Source organism: Mobula birostris, chromosome 13, assembly GCF_030028105.1.
Source record: "Mobula birostris isolate sMobBir1 chromosome 13, sMobBir1.hap1, whole genome shotgun sequence".
NCBI classification, from domain to species: Eukaryota; Metazoa; Chordata; class Chondrichthyes; order Myliobatiformes; family Myliobatidae; genus Mobula; species Mobula birostris.
Window position 1 is genome coordinate 26,281,756 of NC_092382.1, and position 21,280 is coordinate 26,303,035.

Below are 21,280 nucleotides of genomic sequence, written 5' to 3' on the forward strand. Positions count from 1 at the left end.
CTGAACAGGTGAGGGACGTTTGCGCTGAAACTGTACCTAGACCGGGCAGTAGGGTGGAGCTCAGACCCTGTCAGAACCGGTACTGGGTCAAATTCGCAGCCTGGGACTCGCTGAGTTAAACAGAGAAACTCCGCCCCGCTGGTTGCGCTGAAAGAAAAAGGAGAGACCTACACGGAAATCCGGACAGAAAGGTTAACGCAGCCTGTTTGTTTTCATCTTTAGGGTTGCTACATTGATCCCGCTCCCGCCTCCTCCCGCTGTCAGACCCGTCCTTAGCCGGTGAGAGTTAATGTTTGATGTGTGTTGCTTGAATTTCCAGCATCTGCAGAATTCCTCGTGTTGAGAGTTAGTGTGACCCGGACTGCGGCAGTCCCGCTCTACCCCGGCTCACCCGGCCCCGTCCATCTGTAATGAGCCACGGACACATCACAGCCGAGTGGCCTCGGGAGCAGCAGCTCAGACTCAGCTCTCCGTACAGGGTGAGAACACCGGTGCGCGAAGATTGTCGGTCACCCGGGTAGTCAGACTGATTTCCCGGGACCACACTGAAGGCCATCTGGTTACAACATCAGAGGTAAGTGTTGTCTGTGATTCTGTACAACTATTCAGTGTGTACAGCGAGGCTCGGCTTTGGTCAGGATCGGGAGTGAATTTAGTGGGAGAAGGGAGTCCTGACATGTTCATCTTAACGAGTCAATTACTGTCCAAATGGATTCAGAGAAGCGAGGTCTTTGCCATTAACCAGAAATACTCTCCAGGGTGTTTTCTACTGAGTGCGAGCAGAAGGCGTCTTTCACCCCAGTAATGACATGCGAAATATCCCACGGGGCAGTGACCCGTCACCGATCTCTCTGAAACAAGAGAAAGTTAGCAAATGCTGGAAATCCAAGCAACCCGCACAAAATGCTGGAGGAACTCAGCAGGCCAGACAGTATGGAAAAAAAAAAGTACAGTCAGCTTGGAGGCTACATGTAATGTTCTTTACATCGCGCCATGTAGCAGCAAGAGTTAAATGCAACATTAAACTTTCTTCACATTTGAACAACAGTGCTCGGTCGAAGCGGTTTGGATTTGATTTCAGCGGAACGGCCGCTCCCTGTTCTCAGGAATGTGCACGGACGGGAAGCTGCTTGCTCGCAAACCCTGAGCACCGAGTCTCACAGAACAACAAGCCGCACCTTCCAAATCAGTCAATCAACTGCCCGCTTCCCCTTTCCATTCCAGTCCTGTTGAAAGGACTCGGTCCGTAACGTCGACTGTTTACACCCATCCGTAGAGCTGCCTGACCTGCTGAGTTCCTCCAGCATTGTGTGTGTTGCCATGGTTACGAGAGATCCGTGTGGGGCGGTGGGCGGGCTATTTGTAAAAAAAAAACGATACACCGTATTCACATTGTCAAAATATTCTCTGGGAATTGAGGTGAGAATAATTCAGCTTCTGATATTTATTTCGGATCTTTATTTCAAAACAACCAGTTGTCTGTGCATTGGATCAGCGATCAAGGAGATATTTTTTTTTTTAAGCCACTTCTGGCGGGGGTGCATTTTGTGTTCCTACTGTTAGAATTTTTTGACGATACGACTAAACACATTGATGAAGGAAGAGCAGTAGATGTAGTGTATATACATTTCAGCAAGGCATTTGATAAGGTACCCCATTCAAAGCTTATTGAGACAGTAAGGAGGCATGGGATCCAAGGGGACATTGCTTTCTGGATCCAGAACTGGTTTGCCCAGAGAAGGCAAAGAGTGGTTGTAGACGGGTCATATCCTGCATGTAGGTCGGTGGCCCGTGTTGTGCCTCTGGGATCTGTTCTGGAAACATTACTTTTCGTGATTTTTAAAAACGACCTGAATGAGGGATGGCTTAGTAAGTTTGCTGATGGCACAAAGGTTGGGGAGTGTTGTGGAGAGTGTGGAGAGCTGTCAGACGATACAGCGGGACATTGATAGGATGCAAAACTGGGCTGAGAAGTGGTAGATGGAGTTCAACCCAGATAAGTGTTAAGTGGCTCACTTTGGTAGCTCAAACATGATGGTAAAATATAGTATTAACGGTAAGACTCTTGGCAGTGTGGAGGATCAGAGGGATCTTGGGGTCTGAGTCCATAGGACGCTCAAAGCAGCTGCGCAGGTTGACTCTGTGGTTAAGAAAGCGTACGGTTTCTTGGCCATCATGAATCGTGGAATTGAATTTCGGAGCCGGGAGGTAATGTTGCGGCTATATAGGACCCTGGTCCGACCCCACTTGGAGTACTGTGCTCACTTCTGGTCGCCTCACTACAGGAATGATGTGGAAACCATAAAAAGGGTGCAGAGGAGATTTACAAGGGTTTTGCCTGGATTGGGGAGCATGTCTTATGAGAATAGGTTGAGAGACTCGGCCTTTTCTCCTTGAAGTGATGGAGGATGAGAGGTGACCTGATAGAGGTGTATAAGATGATGAGAGGCATTGATCGTGTGGAGAGTCAGAGGTTTCTTTTCCTCTGGGCTGAAATGGTTCCACAAGAGGACACAGATTTAGGGTGCTGGGGAGGAGGTACAGAGGAGATGTCAGGGGTAAGTCTTTTACTCAGAGAGTGGTGAGTGCGTGGAATGGGCTGCCGGCAATGGTGGTGGAGGTGGATACGATAGGATCTTTTAAGAGACTTCTGTATGGGTACATGGAGCTTAGAAAAATAGAGGTCTATGTGTAACCCTAGTAATTTCTCAGGTATGGACATGTTCGGCACAACTTTGTGGGCCGAAGGGCCTGTATTGTGCTGTAGGTTTTCTACGTTTTATGTTTTCCTACGTTACGTGTTTGCACAATTGACAATTTAGACAGGTTAGGTAAAGATTAAGAAGAGCTCCAGAACAACGGCCACCTGTTTCAAAGCAAGTGTGCGAAACCAGTACAGCAAACACCTGTTCCGTTTCCAGAATTTCTAATTTCAGACGAATAGATCTGTTGGTCCTGTGTCGATTGAGGGTGTATTGAACTCTTCTCCTCAATGGCCAGTGGAAGCAAAGGCTGTGATTCTGTTGAAGGCCGAGACTCTTGATAAACAGGGGGTTACAGGGATGGACATGGGGGAATGTGGAATGAAATTTTAGATCAGATCCGCAGTGATTTCATTATCTCTATCGTTGGTTTTGAGGGGCCGTGTGGTCCAGTTATGCGTATCGGTATGTTGACTGGAAAAGCTCTGACAATTTAATTAATGTAAGCTGCTATAATGACTGCATTCGAAGGGAGATATATTTTTATTTATATGGTTGAGCTGAAAACATACATTAAATTCATGAACTATTTACATCCAACATTTTGCTTTAATTGTATGCCCCAGCTGCGTCAGGGGACGGAATTTATGACTAACTCGGTGAGCTGGAGATCACGGTGTTGGACCGAGAGGCAAGCTCCCGATTGCATGTTAATCCTGTTGCAGACTCCGTGTGTCTTTCCACGACCCCTAGCCAAGTCCCCTCAGCACCACCAATGGTCTAAGGACCTCAGATGGCCATCAGTTGCCGGAGATCCTGCGGAGCCACCATTGGTCGGAAGCCGTTTGGACAACGGAGAGGGTTCGGCTGACCGGCCCTTTTACTATGACACGCACGACCTCCACATGAACTCCATCCATCGGACTCTGTGCGAACTTGAACAATTAACAAACATAATTCCTCTCAGCGACCAGCTCTCTGAATGATCCCCTGGCTTTTAGAGGAAGGGTTACCTATGGTTCACATTGTCACAGTGTTTTGTTTAGCAGGACTTAAAAACTGCACGAACGAGAGGTCTTCTGGTGTCTAATACACTGTGTGTAGACCCGGCAGGCAATTCTAGCCTACAGTCTCAAAATACTGAACAGCGAGACACTGCACTGATTAAACTCTCTAAGCCAGATCTGCCTAGATAGTTCTCCCCAAACAAGTGGGATTTTGTGACCAAACTCAAGACAAGCAGCACGCTGCCCACTCCAACAACCACACAGCCGAGTGAATCCCATGATTGATTTTGTCGTCGCTCTGAAACCATATTGAACGGACTTTCAGGTGTTTTAAAATACAAGTGCTCTCCCACACCGGGATTTGATGACACGTTTGCGGTACTTTACATCACACACACAGAAACAGAAAGCCAACAGCAAAATATGGGCCCTTAGAACTACCTAGGGTTAGCGATAGTCCTCTATTTTTCTGAGCTCCATGTACCTATCCAGGAGTCTCCTAAAAGACCCTATCTTTTCCGCCTCAAGCACCGTCGCCGGAATCCCATTCCACGCACTCACCACTCTCTGCTTAAAAAAAACTTACCCCTGACATCGCCTCTCTACCTACTCCCAAGCACCTTAAAACTGTGCCCACTCGTGTTAGCCACTTCAGCCCTGGGGGAAAAAGAAAGCCTCTGACGAGCCACACAATCAATGCCTCTCATCATCTTATACACCTCTATCAGATTACCTCTCATCCTCCGTGGCTCCAAGGAGGAAAGCCCAGTTCAGTCAATCGCGCTGCCCAGCTGCATTGAGACGGGTTAACGGCTGAGGTACTAATCACGTCATCCCACCCCCACCGACGCTGTCAACAAAGTGTTTACAAGCTACGTTATTCCCATTGGTGAGAAGAGATGTCAATCACTGGTTACACCCAATAGCGGAGAGGCGGAGCAGCCGTGACGGTGTTACCGCCATTGAACCGCTCTTCCGTTCCCGAGTCAAACTCTCCGTCAAAGCGCAACAAACCCCAAAGTAAATGTCCGCTTTCTGATTTATTTCCATTTCCCTCCGAGGGAAGTTGGGGGCGTTTGTGAAGCGTCTTCTGCAGACAGAGTCTGATGTATGGCTGAGAGGTAGGAGGAGACCACTTGGCCCATCGGCTTGATGCCGGCTCCCCGGGGAGGGAGGGATCCCGGCAGAAATGGTGGGGGGGGGGGTGGAATATGGAAACGTCTGAGCCCACGGTGGTGGCGAGCAAAGGGATTCTCCACATTGAGGGGCAAACACCGGCAGAGTGTTGACCTGTAAGTGGGGCCAATAGTCCGGGCTAAGTGGGGATTAGAGTGGTGTTGGCGGGGGGGGGGCGGCAAGGATGGACGGGCCCGGGATCTTATTGACTGACAGGACGGGCTGCAGGGGCCGAGTGGCCTTTTACTGGTCTTGATGTCTGTGTGTTTAAAGAGAAGGAATAACCAGACTGAAGGATTTCCGAGTGGGTGTTGTAGGGACCGGTGCTTGGAGCCCAGTTGTTTCCAAACTGTGTCAAGAATTTTGACTGACGGACCAAATTCAACATTTCTAAGTTCGTTATTGTCACAAAATGTATATTTATAAATTTATCACGTTACAAAACTCTATATTTATATATTGGTAATGATATAAAACGATATTTTATATGATATTAACAGAGATTCCGTGTGTTATCTGAATGTACTTGCCTGTGACGCTGCTACAAATCAGCGTTTCTCTGTAGCTGTACCTTCCCCTACTTGTGCACTTGAGAAAATTTCAGTTAGATTTGAGTAGTGATGATCATCTTAACACCTCGGTAGGTCAAATGGAAATAGACAGTACACTGTTAAATGCAAGACTCTTAACAGTGTTGATGAACAGAGGGATCTTGGAGTCCAAGTTCATCGTTCCCTGAAAGTAGCTACACAGATTGACACGGTGGTTAAGAAGGCAAATGGCATGGTTGTCTTTTTTAGTCAAAATATTGTATTCAAACTTCAGAAAACTCCAGTTAGACCACATCTGGAGAATTTCATACAGTTCTGGTCGCCCCATTCTGGGAAGGATGTCGGTGCTCTGGAGAGGGCGCAGAAGAGAAGTTGACACGGATATTGCCCGGATGAGAGGGCATGAGCTTGTAATGAGAGGTTGGACAAACCTGGGTTGTTTTCTCTGGAGCCGTGCAGGCTGAGATGAGACTTGATAGACATCTATAAGATTATGAGAGGCATAGATAGAGTAGATAGACAATATATTTTTACAGTGGTGGCAATGTCTAAAACCAGAGGCCATGCGTTTAAGGTGAGAGAGAGAATAGTTTGAAAGGAGATGTGAGGTGCAAGTGTTTCATACACAGAGAGTGGTGGGTCGCTGGAATGTGCTGCCTGGGGTGGTGGTAGGTCAGACACATCGGAGACTTTTCAGAGACGTTTTGATAGCCACACGAATATGAGGAAAACGGAAGAATATGCACATTTTGTAGTCAGAGTGGATTTGATTCGTTAACAATTTGATAGCAAATGTAATTAATTGAGCTATCATTGTGGGCCGAAGGGCCTGTTCCTGTGCTGTACTGTTCTATGTTCCGTGTCTATTATCGAGAGATTTCAGCGTAACGGAGGTAAAAAGAGTGAGTGGGAACAACGGGTCAGCTGGAGCCTAACATGGGGAATGTGAGATCACCCACTTCTGTAGGAGAAACAAAAACACTGAGTGTGATTAAACGGTGAGGGTCTGAGGCGCTGTGAGTAGGAAGGGAGGTCACAAGTACATCGTATTGATTGTAAGACTCATTGGTATAAGACTGAAAATGACTTTAACAATTATTTGCGTTTTGTTGAGATTGTACTTGGAATATAGAGTAAAATGCTGCTCCATATACTAACACGGGTTATACAGACCAAGGAACAAACGGCCGGAGAAAGTCAGTGGGTCGGGCAGCATCTGTGGAGGGAAATGGGCCGTCAACATTTTGAGCTGAGACTCACACTCTGGACTGAGAGGAGATGGGAAATAGTCAGAGAAAACAGGAGAGGGGTGGGGATGGAGCAAGAGCTGGGGAGTGAGAGGTGGATCCAGGAGAGGGGGGAGGTGGAAAGGCGGAAATAGTGACAGAGGTCCGCAGATGCGTGGAGACCGAAGGGATCGAGTGAATGAGGATTGGGACGAAACGTGGCTGAGGTGGGACAACAGCCATCATCCTGTTGATGGTTCGAGACGCCGAATGGACACCTCCTGCTGTTTGGCTCTTGATGTTTCAATGTCCCTGTCCAGTGACCCCGGGGGAATGTGAATTGATATTAGTGTTTGTAAACATAGAAATGGTTTGAATGAAACCTGCACAATTGTTTTTTGGGTCTGAATTGTCTGTTGGACAGTAATGGGAATCGAGCCTCTGTCTCTCTGGCCCAGGAGGTGCAGGGATGGGACGGCGAAGATACAGAGAGAAAAAATAAAAATGTAGCTGATGTTAATTTGAAATGTGGAGAATGTGGCAGGTGGATCAGGCAGTGTTTGAGGATCGAGGAGCAGAGTCACGGGTTTAAGTGAGAAACCCTGCACCCATCACATGATCTGTTTCCCTCTCCCTTTTTTACCGCAGATCGGCAGCATCGGCAGGATTGTTTCTGAGGCTCTGCCCCCGCTCTATGACGCAGGATCACATTGCGCATGCTCAGTCGTGGAATGGGCAGTGATTTTTGTGTGGATGGATGCGGCGGATTGTTTGTGGGATTCGGATCAGGAGAGTGACCTCGCCCCCTGGGGTGGGGAGGCAGGGGAAAGATCATTCTCTGCAGGGCGAGACCAATGAGATCCCGTAGGTGAGAATTGAGGCCGGTCCCGAGCGGTGTTGGGCAGTGATTCCCATTATTTCACTGAACAGCCTGCCTCCCCCAGCTTCCCGGACAGAACCTGCTGGGTGGGTCCGGGTTGTGGGACCTTCACACTGAACCTCCTGAGATGAGCCACCGCTCAGCCCCTGGTGCTGTGGTCCTAGGAGCGGGATCAGGTGGTCAAGCCGGGACTGAACCCATCCATTGAGATGTATCCTGGGAACTTTATCTCCATCACCTGGCCCTGTAGAGGATCCAAACTTCACCTGGATTGATACCTGAGTTCTATAATTGTTTCCATGTATCTGGGTTCCTAAAAGGATTTTTTAAACTTCACTTAACTCGTCGTGCAGAAGGTCCAACCCGGCAACCCAGGCTGTGTAATAATTTCCACACCATTAAAATGAGGAATCTGTTGATTATTGTCATATATAGAGGTTCACTGAAAATCTAGTCATGCTTACCATCCGCACACATCAATTCATTAAACAGTACATTGAGGTGATAGAAGGTAAAACAATAACATTGTTAGAAAACATTATGGGTCCAGAGAAAGCGCAGTGCAGAGAGTGTCAGGTCACTTCAAGTAACACAGTGTGGTCAGCTGTCCATCTGATCACACTGGTCATATTCAGTTCTCTTATAACAACAGAATGGAAACTATCCTTGAGCCTGGTGGTCTCAGGTTTTTTCAGCTTCTCCCCGATGGGGAACGGGTGAGAAGTGCGAATGTCCCAGGTTGTGGGTATCTTTGAGTACACGGCCTGCTTAACTGCGGCAGTGGGAAGTGTAGACAGAGTCCATGGAGGGGAGGTTGGTTTCTACGATGTGCTCAGCTCTGTCTACAGCTCTCCGCAGTTCCTTGCAGTCATGGGCAGGGCAGTAGCCAGACGAAGGTGTGAAGTATCCGGATGGGATAATTTCCATGGTACGTTGATAACATTTGGTTAGGGGAGAAGGGGATATGCCAAATTTCCTGTTGTTCTATCTAGGTCATTTTAGAATCCTTTATATAGTAGTATCTACTATTAATTCAGTATCTGTTTATTGCTGCAGGACCATCCGTGATCGTCCTTGATCCCTTCTCCCATCTGGTTCCATCTCCTCATCCACTGCCCATGTTGTTCAACCTGTGTCCCCCTCTAATTTTACCGCAGATCTGCAGCATCTGCGGGTTTCATTTCGAGCACCCCCCCCCCGCCCCCCCCCCCCCCCACAGCACATTCTCACTGTTTCTGGATGAGCGGCAGTTTCCTTTCCATTCTGTGTTGGGATAGTCTGCGGGGGTCGGGATTGGGAGAGCACTCTCACCCCCTGGGGCACTGAGCTGAGGGAAGGACCACCAGCACAGGTCGAATTAAACGCAGCATGAGGCAGGGTAAAAGGAGCCATTACAACTTTAATTTGATTTTTACGGAATGCTGCCGAGTTACTCTTGGTCCTAATTAAATTCAGCATATGATGTAGAGCTTTGTTATTCGCTTTTTCGTTTATTTTTGGTGAGCCATTATTCAGTAACAGCCCACGAAAGAGTGTTGCATGTTGTTTTGTTTTGTTTTGTTTTGTTTTTTGTGGCTGTCTGATCTCTGCCCCTCAGTGAAGAGACAAGTGACCTCAGGAGCAGATGTAACAGATTGACAGTGAGGTGGGGAGAGGGGGCGGTGGGATGGATGTTGTGAACATTGGCTGTAGGAACTGTATTGGAATGAAGAGAAAATTATTGAATACGGGCATTGCATTTCTTCAAAATATCTTCAGGATTTCACAAGCATCTTGCGAACAGTCGGTGTTTGTGCATCATTCAAAATCCAAAAGAGAAATTACTGGAAATTCTGGGAGACCTCCAGCCGTCCAGATAACCACATCTGCACCAGTTGCACCAAACTGCAACTCCTCAGAGAATGAGATAAGGAACTGGAGCTGCAGCTCGATGTCATTTGCCTCATACAGGACACTGAGGAAGTTCAAAGTAAAAATTATCAGAGTACCTTTAAAACCATCATCCCCTCAAAACTAATCATTAAACACCACGACCTGACCTCAATACCTCCTTGTACAATTGGATCCTGGATTTCCTCACTTGTAGACCCCACTCAGTTCAGATTGGCAAAAACATCTCCTCCACAATCTCCATCAGTACAGGAGTACCACATGGATGTGTAATTAGTCTCCTGATCTACTCGATTGAAACCTGTGACTGTATGGCTAAGTACAGCTCCACAACCATATATCAGTTTGCTGATGACACCACTGCTGTGGACTGTATCAAAGAGGGTGGTGAATCAGCATACAGGAGAGAGACTGAAAACTTGGCTGAGTGGTGTGATAATAACAACCTCTCACTCAATATGAATAAGTCCGCAAAAAAACTGATTGTAGAATTCAGGAGAGGGAAGCCAGAGGAACTTGAGCTAGTAATCATTGGAGGATCAGAGTTGGAGGGGGTCAGTAGCTTGAAATTGTTGGGGGGTCACTCTCAGAGGTCCTCTCCTGGACCCATCATATAAATATAATTGTGAAAAAAGCACGACAGCTCCTGTACTTCCTCAGGAGTCTGTGGAGATTCAGTACGTCATCAAAAACCATAAGACCATTAGACTATAAGACAAAGAGGCAGAAGTCGGCCATTCGGCCAATCGAGTCTGCTCTACCATATCATCATGAGCTGATCCATTCTCCCATTTAGTTCCACTCCCATGCCTTCTCAACATAACCTTTGATGCCCTGGCTACTCAGACACCTATCAATCTCTGCCTTAAATACACCCAATGACTTGGTCTCCACTGCTGCCCATGGCAACAAATTCCATAGATTCAATACCTTCTGGCTAACAAAAAAATCTTCGCATTTCTGTTCTGAATGGGCGTCCTTCAATCCTTAAGTCATGCCCTCTCGTACTAGACTCCCCAATCATGGGAAACAACTTTGTCACATCCACTCTGTCCATGCCTTTCAACATTCAAAATGTTTCTATGAGGTCTCCCCTCATTCTTCAAAACTCCAAGGAATACAGTCCAAGAGCGGACAAACGTTCCTCATATGTTAACCCTCTCATTCCCGGAATCATTCTAGTGAAACTTTTCTGTACCATCTCCAACGTCAGCACATCCTTTCTTAAATAAGGAGACCAAAACCGCCCACAGTACTCCAAGTGAGGTCTCACCAGTGCCTTATAGAGCCTCAACATCACATCCCTGCTCCTATACTCTATCCCTCTAGAAATGAATGCCAACATTGCATTCGCCTTCTTCACTACTGACTCAACCTGGAGGTTAACTTTAAGGGTATCCTGTACGAGGACTCCCAAGTCCCATTGCATCTCAGAACTTTGAATTCTCTCCCCATTTAAATAATAGCCTGCCCGTTTATTTCTTCTGCTAAAGGGCATAACCATGCACTTTCCAACATTGTATTTCATTTGCCACTTCTTTGCCCATCCTTCCAATCTATCCAATTATCTCTGCAGACTCTCCGTTTCCTCAGCACTACCGGCCCCTCCACCTATCTTCGTATCGTCAGCAAACTTAGCCACAAAGCCATCTATTCCATAATCCAAATCGTTGATGTACAATGTAAAAAGAAGCGGCCCCAGCACTGATCCCTGTGGAACACCACAGGTAACCGGCAGCCAACCAGAATAGGATCCCTTTATTCCCACTCTCTGTTTCCTGCCAATCAGCCAACGCTCTATCCACGTATGTAACTTTCCTGTAATTCCATGGGCTCTTATCTTGTTAAGTAGCCTCATGTGTGGCTCCTTGTCAAAGGCCTTCTGAAAATCCAAATATACAACATCCACTGCATCTCCCTTGTCTAGCCTACTTATAATTTCCTCAAAAAAAGTGTAATAAGTTTGCCAGGCAGGATTTTCCTTTAAGGAATCCATGCTGAGCTCTGCCTATCTTGTCATATGCCTCCAGGTACTCTGTAACCTCATCCTTGACAATCGACTCCAACAACTTCCCAACCACCGATGTCAAGCTAACAGATTTATAATTTCCTTTTTGCTTCCTTGCCCCCTTCTTAAATAGCAGAGTGACATTTGCAATCTTCCACTCCTCCGGAACCATGCCAGAATGTATCGACTTTTGTAAGGTCATCGCTAATCCCTCCGCAATCTCCACAGCTACTTCCTTCAGAACACGAGGGTGCATTCCATCTGGTCCAGGAGATTTATCTACCTTTAGACTATTCAGCTTCCTGAGTACTTTCTCTGTCGTAATTGTGACTGCGCACACTTCTCTTCCCTGCCACCCTTGAGTGTCGGTATACTGCTGATGTCTTCCTCAGTGAAGACTGATGCAAAATACTCGTTCGGTTCCTCTGCTATCTCCTTATCCCCCATTACAATTTCTCCACCATTATTTTCTATCGGTCCTATATCTACTCTCACCTGTCTTTTACTCTTTATATACTTGAAAAAGCTTTTAGTATCCTCTTTGATATTATTTGCTAGCTTCCTTTCATAGTTCACCTTTTCCCTCTTAATGACCTTCTTAGTTTCCTTTTGTAAGCTTTTGAAAACTTCCCTACCCCCTGTCTTCCCACTAAGTTTTGCTTCCTTGAATGCCCTCTCCTGTGCTTTAACGTTGGCTTTAACTTCTCTTGTCAGCCACGGTTGCATCCTTTTTTCCATTCGAAAATGTCTTCTTTTTTGGAATATACCTGTCTTGCACCTTCCTCACTTCTCGCATAAACTCCAACCACTGCTGTTCTGCCGTCCTTACCGCCAGTGTCTCTTTCCAGTCAACTTTGACCAGTTCCTCTCTCATGTCACTATAATTTCCTTTACTCCACTGAAATACTGACACATCAGATTTCGGCTTCTCCTTTTTCAAATTTCACAGTGAACTCAATCATGTTATGATCACTGCCTCCTAAGGGTTCCTTCACCTCAATCTCTCTAATCACCTCCGGTTCATTACACAACACCCAATCCAGTACAGCCGATCCCCTAGTGGGCTCAACAAAAAGCTGTTCTAAAAAGCCATCTCACAGACATTCTACAAATTCTCTTTCTTGAGATCCAGTGCCGACCTGATTTTCCCAATCTACTCGCATGTTAAAATCCCCCACAATTATCATAACACTGCCCTTCTGACAAGCCTTTTCTATTTCCTGTTGTAATTTGTAGTCCACATTACTGCAGCTGTTTGGAGGCCTATAAATAACTACCATTAGGATACTTTTACCCCTGCTATTTCTTAACTCAATCCATAAACATTCTGTACCTTCTGATCCTATATCACCTCTTTCTAATGATTTAATATCATTTCTTACCAATACAGCCACACCTCCCCCTCTGCCTACCTTCCTATCCTTCCAATACACAGTGTATCCTTGGACGTTCAGCTCCCAGATACATGCATCCTTTAGCCAGGTCTCAGTGATGGTCACAATATCATACCTGCCAATCTGTAGCTGTATGACAAGATCATCCACCTTATTCCTTATGCTGCGTGCACTTAAGTATAACAGCATAAGACCAGTATTTGGTACTTTTCGCTTTGATTTCACTGCAACTTTATTGCACTACAGCTCATCCCAATGGCTACAAATTTGCCCCATCACCAGTCTGTCTTTCCTGACATCTTTACTGCTCACTATCTTAGATTTATTTCTTATTTCCCCTTCCTCCGCTCTATCATTCCGGTTCCCAACCCCCGCCAAATTAGTTTAAACCCTCCCTAACAGCTCTATTAAACCTTCCCGCCAGGATACTGGTCCTCTTCGGATTCAGGTGTAACCTGTCTATTTTGAACATGTCACACTTCCCCCAGAAGAGATCCCAATTATCCAAGAATCTGAAGCCCTGCCCCCTGCACCGCTCTCTCAGCCACGCATTCATCTGCCTGATCCGACTATTCTTGCCCTCGCTAGCACGTGGCACAGGTAGCAATCCCGAGATTACTACCCTGGAGGTCCTGCTTCTCAGCTTCCTTCCTAACTCCCAGAAATCTCTCTTCAGGACTTCCTCCCTTGTCCTATCTATGTCATTGGCACCAACATGTACCAAGACAACTGGCTGCTCACCCTCTCCCTTTAGAATATTCAGGACCCGATCCGAGACATCCTGTACCCTGGCACCTGGGAGGCAACACACCACGCAGTTATCTCTATCAGGCTCACAGTATCTCCTGTCCGTTCTTCTGACTGTGGAATCCCCTACGACAACCGCATTTCTGTTCTCCCTCCTTCCCTCCTGCACAACAGCGCCAGGCTCAGTGCCAGAGACCCGGTCACCCTGGGCGTCCCCGTCAGATCCTCCCCCTCAACAGCATCTAGAACAAGATCTTTGTTGGCAAACGTTGGCAAACCTCTGCAGATGTGTGATGGAAGGTCTGATGACTGGCTGCATTATAGACTGGTCGGGGAACACCAATGCCTTTGAGCAGAAAATCCTACAAAAGTTAGTGGACTTGGCCAATATGTCACGGGTCTTAACCATTGAACACATCTAGATGAAATGTTGCTGTAGAAAGGCAGCATCTATCATCAAAGATCCTCACTGCCCAGGCAATACATTTTTCTCACTGCTGCCATCAGCTACAAAGTACAGGTGTCTCAAGACGCATACCACCAGGTTCCCGAACAGTTACTATCCTACACACATTTGGATGTGAATGTACAAGGCTTGATCAGTAAGTTCACAGATGACACAAAATTAGTAGATGGTGCTCACAGTGAAGATTATCGTAGCTTATAGGGGATCTGAATGGCAGAGGAATGGTAAATAAATTGTAAAGCCAACACAAGCAGCAACGGTTGCATACAGAGGCTGGTGATAATGTGGAGGGAAGTGCCAGAGGAAGTGGATGAGGCAGGCACAATTGTATAATTCCAGAAGCAGTTGGGATGTGTAGGTGGAGTGAAGAGGCCAGGAGGGAAATGGGCCAAACACAGGAAATTGGGACCATCTCTGTGGGCACTGTGGTTGTCATTGTCCCATTGTGCTGAAGGGTCGGTGTCTGCGCTCTGTTGCTCTGTGATTCTGTCAGTAGGATGCACCAGATATCACTGCACAGACATACAGATGTGGTGTGGGAGTTGATGTTAAAAGGGAATGTTTGCTCCCTAAGCGAACTGCTGCTCTGATACAGGGGATGTAGATACTCTCATATTTGCAAAGTAATCCTACTCTCTCTGACTCACTGTCTGCTTGTTGTGTGTAATTCAGGGCATCGCCAGCAGGTGGAGCTGTCCTGCACCGCGACCAAAGTGTAAACAAGACGACAACAATCAACAATCGTCAGTCAGAATCAGAATGGCTACAGGTATGTTCACTGGGATCTTTATCATTAAACCTCTGCCCTATGGTGCACAATACTTCAGATGACGAAACTTACATAGGCGCTAACAGGGCAGAGAAAAGTTTCATCAAGCAGTGTCATTGATGCCACTGGTAAAGCGGCTTTGTGTAATCGATCAGTCCAACAGTTCCAGCGCAGGGACCTGACACCAGTAATGGTCGAATCACTCCGCTCACCAGGCAAAGCTTCACCTGAGTGAAAGGAGCCAGAAACCCTGAATCCGGTGGTTGAGAGTCAAACATACAGGAATGCGACAGCGGTGTTGTGTTGTTTGTTATGTAAAAGTCCAGGTTCAGGGTTTGTTGCACACCAGGGCCTGTTTAGAGGTGACAGACATCTCCAACTTTCATTTACACAATTCAGAGCCAGATGATTGGAGCATTTCAGGGATTTCAGAGATTGTGTGATAACACAACATTGCAGGTTTTGGAAGGGTAGCTATCAACTCCCGCCTGGTTTTCATGACTGCTGTGCGAAGGAGATGAGGCTGAGGTGTGTTTCTGAAATCTGTTTTCTGTAGCCGAGCGAGAATAGCTGAGAATCAGGATGTAGCTCGTTGTAGATAAATGTGTGGTCTGCTTCGATGTTTTAATACCCCAATGAATGACAGGTCTGTGGACAAATGGTGAACGTGGGTCTCTCAAAAAAAAAGTTTAAGGAGCTTCAATGGCACAGGAAATATAAAACAACAGGAGACAAACATGGAATCAAAGAAAGCTATCGGGACAATGCAATGTCATTGGTGATTAGGATTAATGTGATTCAGACGGCGTTTCCAGAGGGGAACTAAAGCGGATAACACAGAAAATGATATAGGAACTCAGCATATCAGGCAACATCTATGAAGGAAGATGATTTTCTCTGAGACAGAATATGTTCTCATCCGATTAAATATTTTGTAATTGAATATTCAATCTGCAATCTCTCCAGTACTAATATAACCTTCCTGTAGTATTGTTACCAGAACGCACACGCTATTCCACCTGGTCCAACAAACAGTTTATAACCTTGTCACAAGATCTTTCTGCGCCTGTATTCTGTGCTGCAGCTAATGACGGTAAACATGCTGTCAACCCCACACATTGTTTACCCGTAATCTTTGGAGTATTAAAAGTTCAAAGTTCATTGCGAATTTATAATCAAAGTACATTGTGAATTTATAATCAAAGTACATGTATGTCACCGTAAAAAAAAAAACACTGAGATTCATTTTCTTGCGGGCGAAACAGCCGACTGGATATGGAGCTGGCAAGCTGGAAGGAATCAGATGGTTAATAATAGAGGGCTAGTCAGTTTGGAGGCTTGTAACTGTGGTGTGGGTGGGTATTGGGTCCACTGTTTGTTCTTTCAATTAAAGACTTCGTAGATAAAATTAATGTCGTTCGATAGTTTGTGGATGACGTCAAACTTGGTGGTATAGTGGGGTTATGTAAACTCACAAGGAGACTGAGTCGAACATGGAAAGTGCTCCAAGGAATGCGTTCACTTTGTAAAGTTAAACCAGGGCAGGAGTTGTATTGTAAATTGTAAGGCCCTGAACATTGTTGTAGAACGAGGGGAACCAAGGGTACAGATGCACGATTCCCTGGAGCAGTTCATACACGTAGATAGGGCACAGAATGGATGTCATTATGATGGAAAGGGTACAGAAAAGATTCCTCCAAGGGACAGGACAGTGTGCGTCTTAAGGGAAAGGTCAGTCTGTGAACCAGGGGACTGGACAGTGTGCGTATCAAGGCAATGGTCAGTCTGTGACCCAGGAGACAGGATACTGTATGTCAAAGTGTAAGGCGAGTATGTGGGGCATCCAAGGTTATGGGAAGAAGGCCGAGAAATATGATTGAGGAGGAGAAAAAAGATCAGCCATGATTGAATGGCAGAGCAGATTCGATGGGCCAAATGGCCTAAGTATGTTCCTATATCTTATGGTCTTATTGTAGCCACCCTTTGTGAATCCTTGTTTTGCTGAGCTCTAAATCACTCCAGTATAACTTGTAATTCATCATTTATTTCAGGCGGGAAATTAAATCGGCTGAGGAAAGCACTCAAGAGGTTTTCACGAGGCGGTTCATCGAATGAAGATGATTGGGACACCGGAAACAATGCACCAAAGCAGGGTCAGATTGAGAACAATGTCTCAGTTGAATGTGGTCCGGCCGCAGAGGAGGGAGAGCAAATTCAGCCCAGAGACAGTGACGTCAGAGACACTGATCAGGACCCTAAAACCGGCACAAGTGAGGCGACTGTCTGTCAGCCCAGAGACAGTGACGTCAGAGACACTGATCAGGACCCTGGAACCGGTACAAGTGAGGCGACTGTCTGTCAGCCCAGAGACAGTGACGTCAGAGACACTGATCAGGACCCTGGAACCAGCACAAGTGAGGCGACTGTCTGTCAGCCCAGAGACAGTGACGTCAGAGACACAGAGCAGGACCCTGGAACCAGTACAAGTGAGGCGACTGTCTGTCAGTCCAGAGACGCTGCTCAGGATCCTGGCACCGGCACAAGTAAGTCGACTGCCTCGTTAAATACAGAATTGTCAAGCCAACAGCAAGGAATCAGTGAGTAAAATCTGAGGGTGATGTGTTCACAGAATGTGGCAGGGAGGAGGGAGGCCTTGTTGGAGGGATGGTCAGGGGAGAGGGGAAATGTGTGGCTGTGGTACATGTGGTGTAGTGGGGCACCCGTTATCCCACTACAGGAAATCTATTACCTCTTCCGAGGATTTCCAGGATGTGCATTAGAGGAAATGCAGCTGTCCAGATAAAAGAGCATTTCTGGGATATGAATTCAGGGAAATGTTTTCGCCAGGATGCTGAGAGCATCTCTGGGAAGCGACTCTCATTGACAGCCCCAACATTTATTCCAATCCTAAATTGAAAGAGGTGAGTGGGTGGGGTGGGAGGGCTTGGTTTCTGGTAAAGTGGTCCTTATGGTAAAATAATTCCAAGAGCATTGTTGGGTAGGTTTTTGAGGCCACTTTTGGAGAGGGGGACATATATGGCTGATACCAGTGTGGTTCCTTGTGGATAATCACTGGTCAAAGATCGTCAGCCAGGTTAAGCCTCATTACCAACTGTCTGCTATGAAGAAGAAAACTATGAATCCAAAAGGCCATTTCACCACAGTTCCCAAGCATGTTAATTTTCTGTATGAGACTCCGATGTGGGACCTTGTCAAACACCCGACTAATATCCAAGTAGACAATATCCACTGTGTAACTTCATTTGTCACCTCCTGGAAGTACTCCATCCAGTTAGCAAAACACTACTTCCCCCACCCAAAGCCTTGTTTGCTGAACCCTAACCCACCGCAAAACTCTCTCTTTCATACTCCCGTGGGGCAGAGGATATCAAAGGCTGAATGGAAGTACCGCCAGCCAAAAGGACATCTCTAATTCTGCATTTTATAAGACTATTGAATGGTCACTATTCAATGTTCTTATTAGCTCTTAATAATAATGAGACAATTTTATATTTAAAATTGTAACATTGTGCATGTCATATCTAATAACCACTCACTTAGCGAACCACAATATACTTACAGAAGAGCAGAAAGAATACTGTTAATGTATGAACAGATTTAAGAAACAATTGGTAATATATTATCTAATTCTGTATCAAGTCTTGGGGAAAGCAGAAATCTTTAAATTTTATATTGTCTATCAACAACCATTTGATTCTGTCCCTCATTCACGGTTAAAAGAACTTCCTAATATATACACCTGATACTTAGAACATCTGAAGCATTGGCAGACAGTAATCACCCTATTAACAACCTCAAAGGAACAACTACTGTTTTCAAAATAAATGGAGGCATTTTCCAGAGCAAAACACAACGCCTGCTATGGTTTAGTCTAGCCTTAAACCCGCTCTCTAATTTACTGAATCGGACAAAAATCGGATATTAAAGCAGGGGAAAAAAAAAAACAAAAGAAGTATACCTTGACACATCTACTGTACAGAATGATTTGAAATTATTCACTCTTGCATCAGTAAAGCTAAAACAATTAATTCAAATAATGGAACTGATGTCCAAAGATTTAAACGTGAGCTTTAGACTAGAAAAGTACAGAACATTAAAAATTACAAAAAATATTGTAGAGCTTATAGCGTATGACAAAGCATCAGCATTCAATACAACAGATGGATGGCTATGAAACATGACGATACTAAGGATATCAACAAACAAAGAAAATTGATCATCATGTGATAAAGAGAACTGTTTCAACAGAATTTCCTTCAAAGCTTAAGAAAATCTGCTAAACTGAGCTGAATAGTAACAATATAACAAAGGCAATAAACATGTTCGCTCTGCCTATATTAACGTATTCTTTTGGCATAATATCTTGGTCTGAAACCGATCTGGAAAACTTACTTAAAAAAAAAGGACTGAAATAACACTCCAGTGCACTTAAATTAACACTACCTACCACAGTATGAGGAAGAGGATTAACAGACATAAACAAAAATACGCAACAGTCAGGTAAAACTTCTCAGAATTAGAAACAGGCTTACTATCACAGATATATGTCGTGAGATTTATTGGCATTTATTTATATATAATTTTATACTATAGATAAATAGTATACACATCCCGCATGTCTAGTCCTATTTAGTAGATGACACTTTGGCAGCAATTACAGGCTTGACTTGTGCGGATAGGTCTCTATCAGCTTTGTGCATCTGGACACTGCAATTTTTCCCCATTCTTTCCAAAACTGCTAAAGCTCTGTCAAATTGCGTGGGAATCGTTAGTGAACAGAACATTTCAAGTCCAGCCAAAAATTTTCAGTTGGATTGAGGTCTGGACCCTTACTTAGCCTCCCCAGGACATTAACTTTGTTGTTTTTAAGCTCTTCCTATATAGCTTTGACTTTACGCTTGGGGTTATTTTGCTGCTGAAAAAATCTTTTCCCAAGTCGCAGTTCTCCTGCAGACTACCTCAGATTTTCTTCCAGGATTTCCCTGTTTTTTGCTACATTTATTTTACCCTCTACCTTCACAAGCCTTCCAGGGCCTTCTACTTGTGCAATGTCCCCACATCATGATGCTTCATGGTAGGAATCTTGTGATTTTGACGATGTGCACCTCCTGACTGCAAGGGGGATAGATGGGGCTGAATTTGTCAGGGGTGTTCAAGAGGGATTCCTGACACAGTATGTGGACCGGCCGACGAGAGGACAGGTCATACTGGATCTAGTTCTCGGTAATGAACCTGGTCAGGTGGCAGATATCTTGGTGGGGGAGCATTTTGGTGAGAGTGACCACAACTCCCTTAGCTTCAGCATAGCTATGGAAAAGAATAAAAACAGACAAAATGGGAAAGTGCTTAACTGGGGAAGGGCTAAATATGAAGGGATGAGGCAGGAACTAGCAAGAGTAATTTGGAAACAGATGTGAAACAGGGTGAAAGCAGAGAAGTAATGTGGAGGAAGTTTAGGGACAACTTGTGCTGGGTTCAGGATAGGTTTGTCCCACTGAGACAAGGGAAAAAAGGCAGGAAAATGGAACCGTGGCTGACGAAACACATTAGACAACGCGTCAAGAGGAAGAGGGAAGCATATGTTAGATATAAGAAGCAGGAAGCAGGAGGGGCTCATGAGAAATATAGGGTAGCCAGGAAGGAGTTTAAGAAAGGACTTAGGAGAGCTCGAAAGGGGCATGAGAAGGCCTTGGCACGTAGGATTAAGGAGAACCCCAAGGCGTGCTGTGTATGTGAAGAACAAAAGGATGACAAGAATGAAGGTGGGGCCGCTAAAGGACAAAGAAGGCAACATGTGCCTGGAGGCGGAGGAGGGAGGGGAGGTCCTAAATGAATACTTTGCTTCAGTATTCCCAAGTGAAAAATACCTTGATCAGGGTGAGGTCAAATAGAACAGGCCTGTGCGCTGGGCAATGTCGACATTAAGGAAGAAGAAATGTTGGATCTTGTTAAAAACATCAAGATCGCTAAGTCCCCAGGGCCGGACGTGATATACCCCAGGTTGCTGTGGGAAGTGAGAGAAGAGATCGCTGGAACAGTAACTATCATCTTTGAATCCTCTTTGGCTGCAGGGGAGGTGCCAGAGGATTGGAGAATGGCAAATGTAGTTCTCTTGTTTAAAAAAAGGTAATAGGGAGAAACCTGGGAACTATAGACCAGTGAGTCTTACGTCGGTGGTCTGCAAACTATTGGAAAGGATTCTTAATGATAGGATCTACGAGCACTTGGAGAAGTACAGTCTACTCAAGGATAGTCAACATGACTTTGTGAAGGGAAGGTCGTGCCTCACGAGCTTAATGGAGTTTTTTGAAGAGGTAACAAAAGAAATTGATGAGGGTAGGGCGGTAGATGTGCACTACATGGATTTTGGCAAGGCATCTGACAAGGTCCTTCACGAGAGACTCATCCAGAAAGTCATGAGGCATGGGATCAGTGGAACTTTG

General features: G+C 45.6%; 1 protein-coding gene across 1 annotated transcript in view; it reads left to right on the plus strand.

The window, feature by feature from the left end:
* Positions 1-278: 278 nt before the first annotated feature.
* LOC140208618 (NACHT, LRR and PYD domains-containing protein 3-like) overlaps positions 279-21,280 on the plus strand; it is a 48,928-nt gene continuing 27,926 nt past the window's right edge. The window contains exons 1-3 of the mRNA XM_072277423.1: positions 279-574; positions 14,720-14,816; positions 16,868-17,413. Coding sequence (XP_072133524.1) covers positions 14,807-14,816; positions 16,868-17,413 — 556 coding nt within the window. The 5' untranslated portion in view covers positions 279-574; positions 14,720-14,806. The remainder of the gene's footprint in view (positions 575-14,719; positions 14,817-16,867; positions 17,414-21,280) is intronic.